Genomic DNA, 22,353 nt, shown 5'->3' on the forward strand with positions numbered 1-22,353 from the left:
CTACAGACACTAAATTTCTACTTAAGTATTTTGTTAAACATATCATCAAACTAATGCACATACATTCCTAACAATCTCCCCCTATTTATGTCTATAAGAATTGTAGGCATAAATTCAGGGTTAACTTGATGATAACAAAACACTTAACAGATATATGAATTGAAACTAAGTAGAAATTTAAAAATGCTGCAAAAGTGTATGTACTAGGAGGTAATTGAAGATTTACAGTGTTTCCAAGGACACTCCTTTAGTCTGAGCAAATCATCTTTTTCTTCTTTGTTCCCTGGTTTTCTTTCCTAGCCTTTTGTCATTTTCCTCAATTTGGAGTTGGAGTTGTCTGAAGAATTCAGCTTCATCTTCAACACTGACATCCAACTTAGATTGCATTTCTTTGAGAGTTTCATTGCTGGCAATCTTGAGTTGGTCTTCAAGTCTGAAAAATCTTCTGACTCCTTTATCATCTCTAAATTCCATCAACCAATGAGGTGATTTGTGAATTTTCATTTCCCTTTCTTGAATGAGTAAAGTCCTGGGTAAAGCATTGGGCTCCCTCCAAGTTTTCCTTATATTGGCTATCTTGTTGAGAATTTCAGTCTTGGCAGTTCTGGTAAAGCCAGAATCCTTTTGTATAGCTGAAAAGACTCTAATCAAGGTAGAGTAGCCTTCATCCAGAATCCTGTGGAGAGGCCATGTTCTTTCCCCAGCTCCTTTATATCTGAACACTAATCTCTCTGGTAGCTGTCTGTAGGCAGCTATTCCCCTTACATCCTCCAGCTCATCCAGATAGAGTTCAATGTCTGAAATTTCTTTTATGTCACAGATGTGAACATAATCATCTTTAGAAATGGGTGACTTAGGCTTAGGTTTTTGTTTTTGAGTGAATTTCTTAGAGGTTATGGGAGGTGTAGATTTTGGTTTTCTTTTCTGTTTCTTTGGTAGTGGAAGAGTGGTTAGAAAGGTAGGCAATTTGATAGTGTCCCAATCAATAGGTTCCTCTTTTGGAATGATTGGTTCACCATGGATGTTTATTGTGGGATCAGCAACAAGGGGTTTAGGTATGGAAGGTAGTGGTTTAGATATAGATTTGGTTACTTCAGTGTTATCTCCACTCCTTCTATGTGCCTTGGCCTTTCTTCTGTTTCCCTTCTGCCATTCTTCTCTTTCTTCCACACTCTCACCAAATATACTCCCTAAAACCTCATATAGGTTTGTAGTCTTGTCTTCACCCCTGACTTCAATCCCTTTTTCTTTTTCACCTAGACTTGACTTCAGCTGTTGTTCAAGCTTTGCTTGTGCTCTTTTGTCAGCCTGTAATTGCTTGGCTTCTTCCTTCTTGGCTATTGAGAATTTGGGATGTCCTTGCATCACACATATGCTCTTTCCCTCTCTAATGATAATAGCTCTATTTCTCCTTACAGCCTCATCCATGGACTTTTTGATATAAGCAATACTCCTGCCTAAAATCTTGTTCTCATCAGCTTTTGGAGGAGGAAAGTCCACTTCTTTTAAAGGATTCTTTGTTGAGTCCTTATTGGATCTTTCATTGGGCTTGAGAATTATAGTTTGTAGTTCTTTGGAAGAAGCTTCTCCATCCTTATGACTCCCTACTGGCATGAGCTCCATGTTGATTGGTTCAATTTTTGTGCTGTATTTCACAGATGTTGATTTGTCTTGTGTAGAACCAAACAACAGTTGCAACCTTTCATCAATTCTCCTCCTTTGCTCTTTCACTTGAATTTCAGCTGCTGCTAGCTGAATCAAATCAATTCCATCAGGCTTGCCCTTGATTTGAATGATTGGAGAAGTAGTGATGGCAGGAACTAGCACTTTAGATATGTTGACTTTTGTAGATGGCTCTCCTTCCCCTTCCCTTTTACTCTCCCCCTTTTTGTTATCATCAAGGAGAGGGGTCAAGCCTTGTGCTTTTGCCAGCTGCATTAGGAGACTGGTTTGAGATTGTTGATTGTGAAGAATGGTGGCCACAGAATCTTCAATAACTTGAACTCTGTCTTCTAACTTGGCCAACCGTTTTTCAGTAACAGATTCTTTCTTCAATCTCAAGACCAAGTCCTGCAATGTACCATAGGGCATGACTGAATCCAATTTTTCTGAAGTATAGCTTTTCAAGTCAGCAATATCCTTCCTGAGATCATCCATACTCAGATTCTGCTTCACTTGCTGCAGCTTCATGAGATGCAGTGAGTCCAGGTGAGCTTGAAGGATAGCCTTGATACTTGCATGTGAAGTATTCTGAATGGCCTGTTGAATAGTGTTGATTTGTTTGACTAAAGAGACATTGAATTCCCCTGATCTATACTCCTTAGTCAAGGCCCATTCAGGTAGATTTGGAATTGAACTAGGGCCTTCATCTCCCCCTAAGTTCATGCTTCCATCAAAAGAAATAGAGTCATCATCATCAGAATTTGCTCCAAATTCCTCAGATGGCTCACCAGCTGTAGAAGGCATTTTGGTAATGGCAGCTTTATCCCTTTGAAGAGATTCTGTTGTGTGCACTAGATGTAGTGACCCTTCTGCCTCCTCATTGCCCTGAGCAGCCAACAGTTGATAGGCTGTTACAGGATGAGTAAAAGTGTCAGCATCCAAGGAAATGTTATCAATTACAGCTTTGTAATGTTGCTGAAATTGTCTTTCCTTGTCAGCATCATCCACAATCATTGACTCATTAGCAATGGCTGGTTCCACCCTTGTATCTACTGTACCTGCTTTTCTCTCTTTTTCTCTATGTTCTTGCATCAGGGGCTCCCCCTGGCTCACACATCTCACTCCCTCACCTTCACCTACTAAGGTGGTACTCCACTCACTTACTTTTGCCATGCTGGAAGAAATAGCATGCATTTTTGAGCTCTCAATCTCTCCTTTTGCCTGGGAGCAACCCAGCCTCTCACTCAAATTGCCACTCCCTTCCCTCAATCCTAAGAGTGATTGCACAGTATTCATGTCTTCTACACTTGAGATTAATTCAGTTATTTGTGTAGAGACTGTCAACGGATGTGGAATATCCGTTGAAGGTGAAACTGATGTTATCAACGGATAACTGCTGTTAAGCTTATCCGTTGAAGAACAACCACTTGTCAACGGATGAGTGATATCCGTTGAAGAAGGAAAAGAAGTTGAAATTGAAAGTGATATAACTGTTGAATCTGTGTAGATTGATTTGAGATGAGGTGACACAGATCCTTCAATTATATCTGAAAGAATTTGCGGGTGATCCAACAAATCATCTAAGAGATGATGATCACCTGTATTTGAGTGGGGCTTCTCCCTGAGTTGTAAAGAGGGAGAATCAGGAATTGATGGGAATATCATATCCACATCCAGAGATGGTGATGAAGTGTTTGGTGATTGATGTGTGATTATTGTGAGAGAATGGGGCTGTGACTCCACATTTATTGGAGTCACATCAAACTGAGTTTGAGAAGGCATAGATACAGATGGATGTATCTGTGCAGTGTGTGCACCCTGTGTAGAAGATTGGGTTCTGGCCTTTTTTCTTCTAATAAAGGCTTTTGTTGGTGAGTGTTTGGCTTTAGTGTCCCTCCCTCGTTTGTTCTGTGTTCCTGGTTTGGAACTATTTTCAATAGTAACATCCTTTTGGGAGGATGCTACTAGGGATGTGCTAGATACCTTTTCAACCACCACAGCTTTTTGAGAAACTGTGGCTTGGCTAGCTTGGGAAGCACTCAACTTTCCTTCCTTATCCTGGGGGTTTCTTTGATGGTCACCCCTCCCCTCACCACTCACACCCTGTTCACTCACCTCAGGGTTAATAGTTGGTGTTACAACTGTTGTCTTTTGAGAAACAACAGAGGTGGATTTCTTTGTCTTGGATTTTGAAAGTTTAGTTTTGGTGACCTTGGTAGAAATCTGTTGGGGCATCACAGATTTCATGGCCACACTAGAAGATAAAGAAATAGAGGGGTTGGAAGAAGTAGGGGTTGTAGAAGCAATTACCTCACCTACCTGAGGTGCATTCATGATTGGTAAATATACCAATGGCACACTGCTGTTAAGATCCATTCTCTTCAAGTCTGCAAGAACTCTTTTCTCTTGTGCCCAGCACTTGAGTTTATTATTCTCATTGATTATGACTAAACCTTCAGCAACATGGTTAGCCAATAACATAAAGAATCTAGCATAATAGATGTTATTAGGTCTATTAGCTTTGTTACCTAATCTAGTACCTAATTCTAGCATCACATAGTTGCTAAAGTTAAAATACCTATCAGAAACAAGCATATCGAGCATATTAACCAGAGATGAAGTTATGGCATCAAAATTACTAATTTTCCCAGAGAAAACCTTTATAAAGGCATCCCCAAGGAAACTCCATTCTTTCCTAAGGCCTTTTCTTCTAATACTCCCTAAATTAGCAGAGTTAAGAGAATATCCTATGGAATCTAACATGCTGGATACATCACTATCAGTGTGTGGTGTCATGGCATTGTTCTCAGGCAATTTAAAACATGCTTGTAAATCATCACAGTTAATACAGTGAGTTTTACCTTTGAGAGTGAAGGAGATAGTCATATCCATGGAGTTGAACTCAGCAGTTGTCCAAATCTCCTCAACTACTTCACAGAAAATTGTTGGGGCTTCCAACATTGCATAGCTAAGTTTGCAGTTTTTGATGAAGTCCATCATTTTGTGATAGTCTGAGTGGGCTTCATTCTTTTCTACCAAAGCTATGAAATTGTTCTTTTCATAGATGAACCCAGATTGAGACATAATCTTCACGACTGGTGCCATTGTTGTGAGTAGAAATAGCAGAGAATAACTTGAAGTTTTTGCAGAGAGAAAATGGTAAATGCTTGAAATTTCAAGAAAGCGTAAAGTAAAAATGAACAATCAGAAGGACTTATGTGCTTTCTCAAATTAATAAACAAAAATACAAAAGAAAGATTTATCAATAAATATGCGTTAGTGAATTTCAGCCGTTTAAAAATAAACTGTAAGTATTCTAAAAACTACCTTTAAAACCAATACATACAGATGTATGTACGAGTATCAACGGTTAAGAGAATAGAATCAACGGCTGTTAAACACCTGAATCGATTGATGTGACATTTCAACGGATAAGGCAAATTGTCATCCGTTGAAAGGTACTTCAGTTTTATCCGTTGACGGATAAAAATTCCAGAAATGTATTTGTCTTTCAACGGATAATGACTATCCGTTGATAGAGCAATTTTGACTTTCAACGGATAGGGAACATCCGTTGATGGAATAAACTATGTTAAAAGTCAAATTTGTTCTAGCAACTAATATATTTCAGGCTTCAATTCAAATTGCAATAAAGACATGAATTTTAAGAGTAATTAAGCATACCTAGCTCACTTACCAATCTTGTGAATGTTGATTCATCAAGTGGCTTGGTAAATATGTCAGCAATTTGTTGTTCACTTGGAACAAAATGTAGTTCCACTGTACCATTCATGACATGCTCCCTAATGAAGTGGTACTTGATATCAATGTGCTTGGTCCTTGAGTGCTGCACAGGATTCTCTGTTATGGCTATGGCACTTGTGTTGTCACAAAAGATAGGAATTCTATCAACATGAAGTCCATAGTCAAGGAGTTGGTTCCTCATCCATAACACTTGAGAACAGCAACTTCCAGCAACAATGTATTCAGCCTCAGCTGTAGAAGTAGAGACTGAATTTTGCTTTTTGCTAAACCATGATACAAGCTTGTTTCCCAAGAATTGACAGGAGCCTGTTGTACTTTTCCTATCTATTTTGCAACCTGCATAGTCTGCATCTGAATAACCAATTAGATCAAAGCCAGATTCTCTAGGATACCAAATACCTAAATTTGGTGTACCCTTGAGATATCTGAAAATCCTTTTGATAGCAATTAAGTGAGACTCCCTAGGATCAGCTTGGAATCTAGCACATAGACATGTAGCAAACATTATATCTGGTCTGCTAGCAGTTAAATATAAAAGTGAACCAACCATGCCTCTATAACTTGTAATATCCACAGACCTTTCAGTCTTATTTAATTCAAGTTTGGTGGCAGTGGCCATGGGAGTTTTTGCAGATGAACATTCCATTAAGTCAAACTTCTTTAAAAGATCATAAATATATTTAGTTTGACTAATGAAAATTCCATCACTAACTTGTTTAACTTGTAAACCAAGAAAATAGGTTAGTTCTCCCATTAGGCTCATTTCATAATTACTTTGCATTAGCTTAGCAAACTTTTTGCAAAGTTTATCATCTTTAGAACCAAATATTATGTCATCTACATAAATTTGAACAAGTATACTAGAGCCATTAACATCCCTAAAGAAGAGAGTTTTATCAACAGTACCTCTAGTGAAGTGATTCTCCAAAAGAAATTTTGATAAGGTTTCATACCAGGCTCTAGGTGCTTGCTTCAGTCCATAGAGTGCTTTCAACAGATAATACACATAGTCTGGAAAATTTGGATCTTCAAATCCTGGAGGTTGACTTACATAGACTTCTTCCTCTAATTTCCCATTTAGAAATGCACTCTTGACATCCATTTGATAGACTTTGAAATTGGCATGGGCTGCATGGGCTAGAAATATTCTGATGGCTTCAAGTCTTGCAACAGGAGCATATGTTTCATCAAAATCTATTCCCTCTTGCTGAGAATAGCCTTTAGCAACCAGTCTGGCTTTATTCCTTATGATAATGCCATTTTCATCCATCTTGTTTCTGAATACCCACTTTGTGTCAATAGGACTCTTGTTCTTTGGTTTGGGTACCAGCTTCCATACTTGGTTTCTCTCAAATTGGTTCAGCTCTTCCTGCATAGCTAGTATCCAATCTGGATCCAATAGAGCTTCTTCCACTTTCTTAGGTTCCTCCTGAGACAGAAAACTGCTATACAGACATTCATCTTGAGTGGCTTTTCTTGTTTGCACTTTAGATGATGCATCACCAATGATCAGTTCAAAGGGATGATTCTTGGTCCATTTCCTTTGTGGTGGAAGATGTGCTCTAGATGAGGTGGCCTCAGTATTGTCATGATGTGAGACAGAGTGTTGACTAGTTGAAACTCCCCCTGAGTTGTTGGTCCTTTGCAGGGAACTTGGAGTTCTATCAACTGATGATGTAAATCGATTATCCGTTGATGAACTATGATCAACGGATGCTTCATTTTGTACTTCAACGGATGATGCACTGTGTCTTTCAACAGATACTGCATTATTTTGTGCATTATCCAAGGGCATGTTTTGAATCCCTTTTGAAGTGTCATCTCCATCAGTCTCCTCTTCACTATCATCACAATATATCTCAATGTTGTCAAATTTGAGTCTCTCATTATGTCCCTCATCTGTTAGTCCATCAATCTTTTTATCATCAAACACAACATGCACAGATTCCATAACAATGTTGGTTCTTAGATTGTAGACCCTATAAGATTTTCCAGCTGAGTAACCAACAAATATCCCTTCATCAGCCTTTGCATCAAACTTCCCTTTATGGTCAGATTGATTCCTCAGTATAAAGCATTTACATCCAAAGACATGAAGAAAGTTTAGAGTTGGTTTTCTTCTCTTGAACAACTGATAAGGAGTCATGCCTTTAGCTTGATTGATCAAAGAAATATTCTGAGTGAAGCAGGCACAATTAACAGCTTCAGCCCAGAAATATGTTGGTAACTTTGATTCTTCAAGCATTGTTCTGGCAGCTTCAATTAAAGATCTGTTCTTTCTTTCAACAACCCCATTTTGCTGAGGTGTTCTTGGAGCTGAGAACTCATGTATGATTCCATTTTCTTCACAGAACAGCCTTAATGTTAAATTCTTGAACTCAGTTCCATTGTCACTCCTGATATTTCTAACCTTCAAGTCAGGATGATTGTTGACTTGCCTGATGTGATTGATAATGATTTCACTTGCTTCATCCTTTGATCCAAGAAAATAGACCCATGAGAACTTTGAGAAATCATCTACAATCACTAAGCAATATCTTTTTCTTGCAATGGACAATACATTGACTGGTCCAAACAAATCCATATGTAGCAGCTGTAATGGTTCATCAACTGTTGTTTCAAGCTTCTTTTTGAATGATGCTTTCCTTTGTTTGCCTTTCTGACAAGCATCACACAAACCATCCCTTGAGAATTCAACTAGAGGGATTCCTCTGACTAAGTCCTTTTTGACTAGATCATTCATTGTCTTGAAATTCAAGTGGGATAGCTTCTTGTGCCATAGCCAACTTTCAACTGCGCTTGCTTTGCTGAAGAGACAAGTAATGGATTCTGCATCTGTAGAGTTGAAGTCAGCTATGTACACATTTCCTTTTCTAACTCCAGTTAGAACCACTTTGTTGTCTTTCTTACTAGTGACAACACAGGCTTCAGAATTGAAGGAAACTGTATTCCCTCTATCACATAGTTGACTGATGCTCAGTAAATTGTGCTTGAGACCATCAACTAATGCAACTTCATTAATGATGACATTCCTTGTTGAAATCAAGCCATATCCCATAGTAAACCCTTTGCTGTCATCTCCAAAGGTTATGCTAGGGCCAGCTTTCTCCTTGAACTCTGTGAGCAGGGAGAAATCTCCTGTCATGTGTCTTGAACAACCACTGTCCAAGTACCATAGATTTCTTCCATTTCCCTGCACACCATAAAATCAATCAATTTGATTTTGGTACCCAAGTTTCCTTGGGTCCATTCTTGTTAGCCTTTCTCCTAGACTTCATTCCTCCTGCATCTTTAGACTTAGGTGAGTTTGAGTCAACCTTGGTCTTAGATGTAGTTGGTTGAGGAGTAGGGTTAGTCACAGAATCATTTAGCACATTTGTAAAATTATTAGGCATTGATTGTGCAAACATGTTATTCCACATGGGCATATTGTATGGCATTTGAGGCATACTACATGCAGCAAGATAAGGATTGTTAAAATATGGCATGTTTACAAAATGTGCATAAGGATTTTGTTGAGACATAGCAGGCATAGCATGCAGAGGTGATGCAGACATATTAGGCATAGAAGAGGGTACAGTTATGGGAGTCTTCTTAATGGATTTACAATTAGCAGATAGATGATTAACACTACTACAATGCACACAGCTTTTTCTAGGAGCATACCTATCAGGTGTGTAATTGTTGTGTTTATTAACTCCTACCTTCCCATTTCTGTTGGATTTTCTTTTAGATTCCTTTTTATCCTCAACCATTTTGAGCCTATTATTTAACTGTTCTAAGGTCATGTGCCCTACATTCACCTTACTGACATCTTTGGATGTGCTTGCTTCTTCTTTGACAAAGTTCTTTGAAGTTGAACCAAACTTTTTGTTGAGTTTCTTTAGATTCTCTCTTTTAGAAACATCTGCCTGTTTTGATTGAGGAACCTTCAACGGATGCTCCTTTTCTTCCTTCAACGGATAACTTTCATCATCCGTTGATTCCACATCCGTTGACAGCCCATCAATTAATTCCAGTTTCTTTTTATTTTTATCCCAGGCAGTTTCACAGAATGATTCAATTCCTTGGACCTTAGCAATTTGAGCACTTACATCCCTAGATGTCTTCCAGGCTTTAATCACCTCTTGCTCTTTCTCTAATTGATTGGAAAGTATTTCTACTTTCTTAACAGATTCAGCTAGTTCATTTTCAACAGATATACAATGCAACTTAGTTTTCTCTAGGTCAATCATCTTATCTTCTAACAAAGCATTTCTATTACTTAAAAACAGATTGTTCTCTTTAATCCTACTATTTTCTTTAGCAAGAGATTTAAGAGACACACGCAAATGATACAATTCAGTAGACATGTCATTAAAAGCATCATTGCACTCTTCTTTAGTAAGCTGTGTTAAGTCAGTAGTGATTACCTGATTGCTTGATGAACTAACTTCATTTTCTTCAGAATCAGCCATGAGAGCAAGGTTGACATACTCCACATCTTCATCCTCTTCATCTCCATTAGCTGCCCAGTCCTTTTCTTGAGTAATGAAAGCCCTCTCCTTTTGCTTGAGCAGATCAAAATATTTCTTTTTGTAATCTACTTGTTCAAATTTCTTCTTTTCAGAAGTTGGCTTTCTGCACTCACCTGCAAAGTGTCCACTTATACCACAATTGAAACACTTGAACTTGGATTTGTCCACAGTGTTTTTGTGAGGTTTAGTGGCTCTAGTGTTTTTCTTGAATTTCATCTTTGCAAATCTTCTGGACAGAAATGCAAGATGCTCATCAATACCATCTGAGTCATCTTGGCTGGAGTTGTCTTCATTTTCAGCAACTTGCTCCTTCCCCTTGCTTGATTCCTGATTTCTTATACCATCTTTGGAGTTTGATGTAGATCTTGCAGTTTCTTGTCTGCATTTCCTCTCATCTTCAGCTACCAATGCAACTGAACTTCCTTTCTTTCTCCCCTTCTCCAATACCTCATCCTGTTCCAGCTCTAGTTCATAAGTCTTCAAGATTCCATACAATCTTTCAAGGGTGAAGTCCTTATAATCTTGAGAGTTTCTTAAGGAGACAGTCATGGGTTTCCATTCCTTTGGCAAGGATCTTAAAAATTTAAGATTTGAATCCTTCACCTGGTACACTCTTCCATACAGCTTCAGTCCATTCAACAGCTTTTGGAACCTATTGAATGTTTCATTTAAAGATTCATTTTCTTTAAAATGAAAGTATTCATACTGTTGAATGAGAAGCTGCATTTTGTTTTCTTTCACTTGTTCTGTACCTTCACACAGTAGTTGAACTGTGTCCCAAACCTCTTTGGCAGTTGTGCAATTTATCACATTATCAAACATATCCATGTTAAGACCATTAAACAAAATGTTCATAGCCTTCTTATCCTTGTGGACTTCTTCTGTGTCTTCCATTGTCCATTCTGCTCTAGGTTTTGGAATGGATTGACCAACAGCAACTGTGGCTGTAGCAACTGTTGCTACTTTGTGGGGAATGTGAGGACCATTCTCAATGCAGTTTACATAACCTTCATCTTGGGAGAGTAGATGAAGGTGCATTTTCACCTTCCAATGGTGATAACTGTCTTTGTCAAGAACTGGGATCTTTACTCCAATATCCTTCTTACTCATCTTTGTTAGATTCCAAGATCTTTAAACTCTTTGTATGTCAAGAGCCTGCTCTGATACCAATTGTTATTCCTAGTGGACTAACAATGAGATTTACAGAAGGGGGGTTGAATGTAAATCTCAAAACTTTTTCAAGTTTTGAGCAGTTTATGAAAGTTGTGTGTTCAAGAACAACAAGTGTGTGAATTGCTTTAAGCTAATACAGACAGATATAAATTCAAGCACAAATGTAAAGAACACAACAGAACTTAAAAACTTTTCTGGTGGATTCGTTGTTCCACCAGAGATGGTATTTTAGAAAATCTGTGATTAAACAATGTTGATCACAGCTGCATCCTAGTACAAACTAGATGAATTTTCTCTCAATATTTTTCTAAACAGCTCTGGAAAATCTCACATCTAATTACTAGCTTCTACTTGGTTTATATATTACCAAGTGTACAAGTTAAGAACAATATAAAATACAGTAATAAAATAAGTTCTTCACTTGCTTCTTTTCCTGTTCACTCCAGTACTTTGTTGACTATTGCATCTTTGTACTAAAGAAGAACGGCTACTTTTTCTGTTGTTCCTGAAATTCGGCTACCACATCTCAGTTGTCTCTATCAACCCATGTGCCTCTGTTTGTACGTACAACTACCCCTTATCAACGGCTAATCATCAGAACATCCGTTGAAGCTTTCATCCGTTGATGCACTTATCCGTTGAAGGATGTTATCCGTTGAAGCTTTCATCCGTTGATGCACTCATCCGTTGAAGGATGTTATCCGTTGATGACTTTATCCGTTGAAGCTTCAGAGACATCCGTTGAAGCTTAGCTTCTTATCCGTTGAAGGTCTTTAAGTCATCCGTTGATACCACTTCACTTATACAAAATTACAAGGCATGAAGTATTTACAATTGGCCTTCCTATCTGCATATCATCTAGTAGTCAACATGACTCATAGTTTCTCTCAACTTCCAAGAATTACATTTTAAATACAGAGACTGAAATATGCTACAACACTAGACTTATTTCTAAGTAAAGCTACACCATCAACGGATAGCCAAAGTGGTCTTATCCGTTGAGGCTACAGACACTAAATTTCTACTTAAGTATTTTGTTAAACATATCATCAAACTAATGCACATACATTCCTAACAAAATATATTATAATTTTCAAGAAATATAAATAAAATATTTATCATATATTATTTCTTAAATATTTGGGACTTAAATAGTTTTTTTAGAGAGTGCTTAATAATTGCTAAAATTATAATTTTCTATTCTATCAATAATTAAAAAAAATTAGTTTCTAAAAATCTCCTAGTAAACTCTAGAATCTTGAAGGTGGTTCTAGAGAATACTAACCCTCTTTGGTTAGTGATTAATTAATAGCTAACTATGGTTAGAATTAGGTATAAATACGAGACTTGTATCCATCTACTACCTCTAAGAAAAAAATCCCTAAATAAGTATTTATATAATTATTAGGTAGAGTGTAAGTTGGATTAATTAAGGGTGATTGCGTGAAGATCTAGCAAAGTGATTTAGGAAGAATAAGTGATTTCTAAAAGTTCTTGATCAACCCCTCATTTCACTAAGGTAATTACACTACCCCTTTTATTTTTATTTTTATTTTCTTAATATTTTTTTCATTTTTGAGTGATTATTTTGTAAATAAATTTTATGATTAATTGAGGTGTATTAGTATTCCCAATTATTGCTATGTGTATTAAATGTTATTGCAAGAATTAGGAATCTATGAGCATAGTGAATATCTTGATTATTTTTGGGTTTTGCTAATTAATTGATTTTAGTATTTTTTTTTCCTTAATCTATTTATGGATAATTAGTAATTGATTTAGGAAATTAGTAGTATTTGGGCTTCGATGGTTGGCCCAATAAAGGGTAGAACCCAATTCATGTGTATATGTATATAATTAGGCTAATAAAATTAGAACTAGTAAATTGATTTTGTGGTTTGGTTGAAATTTGGTAGAAGTGTGAAATTGGGGTTTTGATTGTATTGATTTATGATTTGGAGTTTTGGAATAAACAAGTGGGTGTTGAGTTAGGTTTGTGAGTGGGAAGGGGTGGAACCACCACCACCTCGATCGGAAAAAGTCGAGAGGGAGAGAGGGGAGAAGAGAGAAGAGAAAAGAGAAGAGGGAAAGAGAGAAGAGAAGAGAGAAGAGAGAAAGAGAGGGAGAGAAAGAGAAGTCGAGAGAGAGGAAGAAAGAGAGAGAGGAGGAAGGAGGGAAAGAGAGTGAGAGTGAGAGAGAAGGAGAAAAACAGAGAGAGACCACCGGAGTTTGGCCGGAAAACCAACTTCGGGAAATTTATTGCAAAACGAGTTGGGTAGGTAGATAGATTCGAGGAATAGGAATAAAATGAGAGTAGAAAACTTGATTTTTGAACTCACCGGAAAACACCACCGGCCGGCAGCCACCGCCGGTGCCTCCATGGCACAGGTGATGTGAGGAAGAAGAAGGGAGTGGGTAGTTTGGTAAATCCTTGGTTGGTTAATATTTTATAATAGGAATAAAAAAAAATAAAAAATGGATTAAAATGGAATTGTGGGTGTTTAATAAAATTAAATGAATGAGTGGTGAATTATTAATTAATTAGTTGATTTAGTAATTAAGGATCTAATAAAAGAGAGTGGATATTATTTTTACGTTCAAAGCGTTAATAGATTCGTTCGTTTAATAAATGGGAGAGAATAAAAGTATACTCTTTTGGAATAAATAAAAGAGGAGATAATACATTGGAAATTTCAAATAAAATTATGAGACTTAAAAAGAGCGTAAATACTAGTTTTATGCCGTGTTGGAATGAATCGCTAAAGAATAAATAACTCTTATCAAGTGACAACCCGATAAAAGAAACATATTTTTTTAAAATTATTGCTTAATAAACGAGTAGTTGCTAAGGATATAAAAGTAAATGGTGTGTCGGAGAAATATTATTTGTTTCCACTTTGCGCTTATTTAAAATAGCATTACACTAAATTTAAGTTTTTAATGAATGAATATTATTGATAATTTATAATATTTTCTCAAAAGAAGAATTATTTTATTCGGTGATTAAATACCTCATAATGACTGCTAGGTTATATTCTATTATTGAATAACTCCTTAAAATAAATATTACAAGCTAAGATTTACGAGAGTAGTTATATTTTGAATGTTCTTTCTAAAATTGATTTGGGTGCAATTTATTATTTTAGAAAAATATCCAAAGTGAGAATATTTTTGTTAACTGGGAAGGAAGTGTTGCTGCGTGAACACGAATTGTCCAATACGAGGCAAGTTTTCTCCGCTCTATTCTTATTTATGACTTATATGTCTTATTCATTAATGATGAATATTGTGAATTTAAATTCTGAAGACCTCATTACGATTATTTCCTTTCGCCGATAATTCTAAATCTTAATTCCGTCAACAAATTCCCTACTTAGATTCCCGACTGTTTCTATCATTCAGATCAGTCATCTCTTCCATATCAGACGAATTTAAATTCTTATAATAGTCTAAATCATTTTTGAATCTGCATTGATCGTCAGTCAGATTAATTATTAATCATCATTAAATCTGAATTATCTTTTATCAATTCATTGAACTCTTTCCAAAACTCACAACTTGTAAATCAATTATTTGTTCGGAGCTATTCACTTGATGAAGACGTTCAAGAACTTCGTTTGACATGGTTATTCTCGTTTGTTCGAGATAACCCTCATACTATACAGACATCTATATAACATTCATATAGATGTGACAATGATATTATAAGAGTGAAAACTGGTTTATTGTTTGAACCAGGATATGTGATGAAATTCTGAACAATGTGATGTGAAGTGATGTGAAAATTGAATTGGGATGTGTACATCTATACTGGTCAACGTGGAATAACCACGGTATCTATAATGTGACAAGTCCGATGTGTAGACTTGTTATTCGGCTCGAATGTAGCTGAGGGTTAAGACGTTAACCTTTCTTTTATGCTAGCAAGTGTGTGTTGGGCGTTCTTACGACGAGCCGTGATCGGGTGAGCGTAAGATTTACAGGAGGACGGTACACTGTGATAGTTGATCGCATCATTGATGTACTGAGGATGGAAAATGACCAGTTATTCTTAAATTTGATGGCACTGTGCCAGATAAGAGCTTATTTGATGACATCGTTATCTCTTCTTGCTATAAATTATTGTTGCTCTTGGACCCTATTATTCCCATCAACTTAAATTGTAAAGTCATTTTCTTTTTACTTGTAGAGCACTTGCTATTATTGTTGCTCACTATTGATATACTTGTATTCATCCAAAAAAGTGAAGAATGAAGAGGACAGAGCAACTGATTATCCAAGGCAGAGGAAAGGAAAGGAACATGTTCGTGATGATAGCCTCTAAGGGATTATTATATAATATCTCTATGTAATAATGTTTAGCTATGAACTAGACTTGTAGTAGGTTCCCATGGTACCTGTAATAATCAGTTTGTGAAGGAGACTCGATCTTGGAACTGCGAAATGGTGTTCACTATAAATGTCATATTTTGGTTATATTTGTAATAATGATACAAGTGTGCGAAGATTGATATCGTGGCGACTCGAATCTACGAAAGGGTGGATTTGGGGGCGTCACAGTATTTATGATTAAGTTTTCTAATTGAACAAAATATAATAAATTCCATTAGTTTATATAGTCTCTCCGTCCGTCATTTGTATACAAATAGTTTGGGCATGGAGTGTTATGCAAGACATGCCTACTTAATAACAAGATTAAGTCACATTGACAACCCGAAGATTTAGTTGTTTGATAATCAACTTTGTGTTTTTTATTGTATTACTTGAGTCTATAAAATGGTTAGAAGATTAGATTGAAGTATTTTTCTGTAAACAGATTCAAGCTAAGGAATAAACTTTGGAAGAAGATCAAGCCATGATCATGCCTCAGAGAAAAGTGAAGAAGTTTGGAGTTGAATAAAACTGTTTAGGAAAAATGTTCTAAGCCAAGATATCGACAAGTCACAGATCAAGTAATATAGAGAAGTCATTCGAGAACTTCAGAATGGCTTATCGAGAAGTCCATAATGGCTTATAGAGAAGTCTCATAGATATCGACAAGTCAAATGGAGATATCGACAAGTCATTTCTACATGTAGAGAACTCAGAGATATCGACAAGTCAAAATAAAGATGTGAAGATTGGAGATATCGACAAATCAATTTATCATTAGAGACCTCAGAGATATCGACAAGTCAAAATGTATATAGAGATATCTGAGATATCGACAAGTCAATTATGCATGTAGAGATCTATGACATATCGACAAGTCATTTAGCATGCAAAGATCAAGAGACCTCGAAGGGTCAAATATACCTATAGAGAACTCCGAGATCTCGATAAGTCATTATACTTATCAAGATGTCACTCTCTATAGAACAAACTGGAGATCTCGATATGCCTCTCAAATACAGAATGTAAATAAATGAAGATTCAAGATTATCAGTCAGCAAATGATCTATTAACTAGATTGAAAAGTCTACAAAGTAGCTTGAGAGAGTACCAAATCAAGGGTCAAGATTAACTAGACAAAGGATGCTCACAGACCTACAAGATTCTACACAGATTTGCTAAGTCAGAAATGGAAATAGAAAAAGGTTTCTTTAGAAAAGGGTTTAGTACATTTTAGTGCAAGTTTTGTAATCCCGTGTTGCTAGTGTATAAAGCATGCACATTTTCTTGTATTCTCTCAAGGAAGAAGCTGAGATCTTATATTTTTTAAAAACTGAGAATTTGTAGCACGACAAACTTAATTAATACAAATTAAGTGAGTTTTGAAATATTGTGTTTGTTGTCCTTGTTGATTTAATTCTGCTAACACAATATCTCTACAGTTAAATTGCTTTGTTCACATACCATATCCAATCAAGTTTTAAAAAGGTTAAAAATCAAAGAAACACATTCACACCCCCTATGTGTTGTACTCAATATCTAACAAGTGGTATCAGTGCAAAATCTGAAAGAAAACATATAAAGATAATGGAAGTATGAGTGCACAAAAGATAGCAGTACCAAGATACCAGCCTTTGATAGAATCAATTATACACTTTGGAAAAAGAAGATGATGTTGTTCATAAGGATGGCCAACCCATTATAATTCCAGATTCTCAAGAATGGCCATTTTACTCCCGGGGAAAGGGTTGATGAATATACTGATGGAGATATGGTCATTACAGCTCATTATGCACTTAAAGACCCCTCAAAATACACTGAATTTGAAAAAGAAAAAGTCTACCTGGATAGTGGCCTGCAACTAATTTGATAGAGTCACTTGACAATGTTATTTAAAACAATATTGTCAACTGTGACACATCCCAACAGATTTGGGAGAAGATTGAGATTCTGTGTGAGGGTACATAGGAAGTTAGATCAAATCAAAGGAGAATAATGGTGTGTCGGTATGAGGGTTTCATGGCAAAGCCTAAAAAATGAATTACTGAAGTTTTTGAAAGGTTTAATAAATTGATAAATGACTTGCAGTTTCATGAGAAGTATTATGAAGCTGAGGAGGTTAACCTAAAGTTCTTGCTAGCTCTTCCTGACCACCTTGAACAGAAAATATATCCAATAACAGGATTTGAGGTTAACCTAACAGGCACCCAGGAGGGATTTCCAATGACAGGATTTAAGTTATCATTTTAAATTTCATGTTTATACTAATATTTGAATGTTCAGATTTCAAATAAAATCCAAATTCTCAAAAAACTTATTTGATCAAATCCGAAATTCTAAATAAAATTCAGCTTTCCAAACATGCCGTAAATGTCTTTCTATCTTGACTAACTCTAACCCCATATATTACAGACAGGCTTAATAATATATTTCTATATTTAAATTTTCGAAAGATAATAAGTAATTACTAAATAATGGGGAGAGAGTACACAAAACAAAAAATATAATATAATAATGTAAGCAGGGGAGTACATAAAATCCAATGGACTTGTAATAGAAAATTGCAGTTTGCATGTCAACATCAATTTCCACAGATTTGATGTTAAAAAGAACCCGCGTCAAGTTACCTGTTCGAATTCGGGTGACCTATTTTACGTGTCAAGATTGAATTTCTCTACATTAATGTTGGTCAAACACAGTCTGTGCATAATATAAATACCACCATACTCTAGCAATAATCAACATCTACAAAAACCACCCCGTGACGTTTACTCGTCCACCTAGTTCAAGTCAACCAGTCCGTTGCTTGCACATAAAAAAGCACAGCATAATTAAGTCAATTCATATATCTCTGCCTCATTTTGATCAACTTCCATCCTTTCTTCTCTTCATTTACAAATTATAAAGAACAGTAAAAATACTAACCAATGAAATCACCATTCTTGATTTTGCTTATGGTTCTGTGTTGTTTAGCAAGCCAGTCTGTTTGTGATCCAAGAGCAACAGAAGCTGCTTTGATTTGCAGTAACACAACAGCTGCACCTTCTGATCGTCAAGTCTTTATATCAAACTTTTTAGCTAGTTTGGACACCATCACTCCATTAGTTTCTAGCCAAAGATATGGTGTTGTTGTCAATGGTAGTGGCAATGCAACTGTGTACACATTTGGTGAATGTATGAAAGATTTGTCGAAAAATGATTGTAATCTTTGTTTTGCGCAATGCAAGACTCAGATTCTTAGATGTCTTCCTTTTCAAAGATTGGTTCGTGGGGGTAGGCTTTTTTATGATGGTTGTTATTTGAGGTATGATGATTATATGTTCTTTAATGAGAGCTTGAGTTTGGTTGATAAGACTGTTTGTGGGAAGGATGATTTTGTTGGGGATCAGAGTTTGTTTAAGAGTAATGTTGTGGAGTTGGTTAAGAATTTGAGTTTTCAAGGGGTTCAGAATGATGGGTTTTTTGTTGGAGATGTGCATAGAGGGAATTTGAGTGTTTTTGGGTTGGCTCAGTGTTGGGAGTTTGTCAAGGGGAGTGATTGTCACAAGTGTTTGGCTGATTCTGTTTCGAAGATTGGTTCTTGTATCCCCAAAGATGAAGGCAGGGTTTTGAATTCGGGTTGTTATCTGCGGTATTCGACACAAAGGTTTTATGACAATTCAGGGGATGGTGATGCACCTGTTAGAAATGGAAGTAAGTTGAATTTATTTGAATGCTCTTTAAGTTTTTTGTGCTATGGCTGTAATCCAAACCAAACATACTTGATATAATAGTTTACAACCTCTAGTTTATCTTTCGATTAGAGTTGCCCTTAAACTCTAGTGTTTTATTATCTAATCTTTACCAGGAGGGAGCAAATTAGCACTGATTCTTGCTGCAGCTTTTGGTGGTGCCACTTTTCTGCTGTTTATAGCCATGATAACCTTCTTTGCAAGAAAGAAAATCTTGAAACAGAAACGAGGTAACCGAGTACCAAATTTTAAGCTTTAGATCTTTAATAATGTTTATCGTATGTAGTTTTGGCTAAAAATTTCTGGGTATATCTTGTAGAAAAGAAGCAACTAGGAGCATTGTTGAGTACAGTTAACAAGTCCAAATTCAATTTTTCGTACGAAATACTCGAGAAGGCCACAAATTACTTTCATGATTCTAATAAGTTGGGACAAGGTGGATCTGGTACTGTCTACAAAGTAGGTTCTTTTAACTTTTGCTGGCCTAGCTATATGCTAAACAAGTATTATTAGCTATCAGCTCACAAATAGCCGATTTGTTCCTGTCAAACAGGGGATTTTACCAAGTGGTGAGGCTGTTGCTGTTAAGAGGCTCTTATTTAACACAGCACAATGGGCGGATCACTTCTTTAATGAAGTTAACTTGATTAGTGGCATTGAACATAAAAATCTGGTGAAACTGTTTGGTTGCAGCATTACAGGCCCCGAAAGCCTTCTGATTTATGAATATGTTCCTAACCAAAGTCTTCATGATTACTTTTCTGGTTGTTTTCTCATCCTTTAACATCAGATTGAATACCCTTTCAATTTTCCTCTTATGATGTAACTAATTAGCATGTCTCTGATTTAGCTCAAAAGAATATTCATCTGCTATGTTGGCAAGTGAGGTTCAACATCATTTTGGGTACAGCTGAGGGATTGGCCTATCTTCACGAAGAATCAAAGCTTAGAATCATACACAGAGACATAAAGCTCAGCAATATACTTCTTGACAAAGACTTGACACCAAAAATAGCTGATTTTGGTCTAGCTAGATTGTTTCCTGAAGATAAAAGTCATATCAGCACTGCAATTGCAGGAACACTGTAAGTTCAGCAAATCATTCAATACATATTGTATCACTTCTTTTAGCTGCTATCTAGGCTATTTTATCTTCCAAAATTACGTCTGATTGAGAAAATTCACTTTTCAAGTCTTTATGGATGTAGAAGAATTAAGAAATAAACCAAATTGATAACACACAATATGCTCGAATGTGGATTGCTTTGGTTAGCAGCTCCACTATAATTTTGGTGTGTTTGCTGTGGTGCTGCTCTTACAATTTTCATTTATTGATATACAATCGCAGTGGATATATGGCGCCAGAGTATGTTGTTCGAGGCAAATTAACTGAGAAGGCAGACGTTTATAGTTATGGAATTCTTGTGATTGAAGTTATATGCGGAAAGAGGAATAATGCTTTCGCAGAGAATGCATTTTCTATCGTACAAACGGTACTTAACAGTGTGTATATATACATTTGTAGTTTTTGCTAAGCCTTATAATACGACTAAAACCAGATGCATGTTCATTGTAAAGGCTTGGAACCTTTATCAAATGGGGAGATCATGTGAAACAGTTGATCCATCACTGGAGGGTAACTTCCAAGAACAGGAGGCGTCTAGATTGCTGCAGATAGGTCTACTCTGTGCCCAAGCATCAGCAGAACTGCGACCAACTATGTCAAGTGTTGTGAAAATGATAATTGGTGAGCAAGAGGTTCCCCAGCCAGCACAGCCACCATTCCTCAACTCTACTAGTTCCAGAAGCACTTCGTTGAATCAACAACAGCCTAATTATTACTCCCGGCCTCGTTCTAACTCTCAGTCTTCGGGAAATAGTATGAAAGAAATCATTGAGCCACGATAAATTATTTAAAATGACTCGCTCCTGTAGACTACATTCATTTATTAATCATCCCCATTGCCCATATATAGTCCTTGCACTTCAACATGCATACTCGCCACATACCTAAAGGTGTTACTCAGCCAAATTTTGACTAAGCTGCAAAGTGGAAAGACTTGTTTTTAGACATATGCCTCCTGTACTAACTGGATCTTGCTTACAAATTGATTATTGTTATACCAAAAAATTGGGTGAAAATCAGATAGAATAGTCAAAATTGAGATATAAATGCCTAAAATTAAGTAATAGATAAGACTACCTTTCCTTATGAAAGGAAAGGAGGCGCGCCCTATAAAAAGTGAAGAACGGGCCCTGAATTATGAATGACTGATGGAAAAGTGTCCATGTAGATATGGAGGGCGCGCCCTTAGGATGAGGGAGGCGCGCCTTATTGATTGAAAGAAGGATATTAAGGAATTGACTCTTCTTCCCTCGGAGAAGTTTAGGGCGCGCCCTAAGTTGAATAATGGCTAGAGAAGAGTCTTGACAAGGTTACTTGGACGAGTTCTCTGGGAGATTCAAGGAATATGGATATCATTATTACTAACATATTTGATGCAGGTACTCTATGAAGGGTTTTTAGCACATAAACGCAGCGAAAACGTAAATTTAATCTTAAAAAAAACCGAAACCCTCCGCAGGATCCATGCGAAAAAATAATATTTAATTCGTAGTTCAGTATGTTTACCTTAAGAAGCTTTACGTTAATGGAAAGATGGAGGTCTTTAATAGCGATCCAAGAACGATGAACGGAGATCCTTAGCAGCTGCTCCTCAAGTGTGAAGCACTCCACCGGTATCCACTAAGAAAATGATGTAATGGAGAAAGATGAGGTGGAGAGAATTAGGGTTTTGTAAAATTTTTATTTATAGGCAAAATTTTCAGCTGAAAATTTTCCTATAAAATATTATTATTATTAACCCTTTATTATTCTCATTAATAATTAAAACACTTTTTAATTATTAATCCTTTTTCTAAACACTTTAGAAATAATTCTCTCTCTTGATTTAATTTTCAAAAATTAAATTCTTAATTAATAATATTAAGAACATTTTCTTAATTAATTTATAATCAATTAAATCTCATTTAATCAATTATTAAATTTGCCAATTAATTATTTATTTCATAAATAAATTATTATCAGCCATTATTAATTAATTCCTCCACCATTAAATCATTCTCTTTTATGG

General features: G+C 36.2%; 1 protein-coding gene across 1 annotated transcript; it reads left to right on the plus strand.

Annotated features, from left to right (window-relative positions):
- The first annotated feature begins 18,243 nt into the window (after nucleotides 1–18,243).
- Nucleotides 18,244–22,026, plus strand: LOC141725123 (cysteine-rich receptor-like protein kinase 3). The gene is made up of 7 exons (XM_074527541.1): nucleotides 18,244–19,181; nucleotides 19,336–19,449; nucleotides 19,539–19,678; nucleotides 19,773–19,983; nucleotides 20,070–20,304; nucleotides 20,568–20,712; nucleotides 20,798–22,026. The coding sequence occupies exons 1-7, from the start codon at nucleotides 18,416–18,418 to the stop codon at nucleotides 21,125–21,127; spliced, it is 1,941 nt and encodes a 646-aa protein (XP_074383642.1). The 5' UTR covers nucleotides 18,244–18,415; the 3' UTR covers nucleotides 21,128–22,026.
- The last annotated feature ends 327 nt before the right edge of the window (nucleotides 22,027–22,353 follow it).

This window comes from Apium graveolens, chromosome 5, assembly GCF_009905375.1.
Source record: "Apium graveolens cultivar Ventura chromosome 5, ASM990537v1, whole genome shotgun sequence".
Lineage (NCBI taxonomy): Eukaryota > Viridiplantae > Streptophyta > Magnoliopsida > Apiales > Apiaceae > Apium > Apium graveolens.

What these genes read in the sequence shown, in the direction of transcription:
- LOC141725123 (XM_074527541.1), top strand. Translation starts at nt 18,416, where the DNA reads ATGAAATCACCATTCTTGATTTTGCTTATGGTTCTGTGTTGTTTAGCA. An exon ending in AATCTTGAAACAGAAACGAG is followed by an intron (nt 19,450 to 19,538) that starts GTAACCGAGTAC and finishes TATATCTTGTAG; the next exon opens with AAAAGAAGCAACTAGGAGCA. An exon ending in CATTTTCTATCGTACAAACG is followed by an intron (nt 20,713 to 20,797) that starts GTACTTAACAGT and finishes TTCATTGTAAAG; the next exon opens with GCTTGGAACCTTTATCAAAT.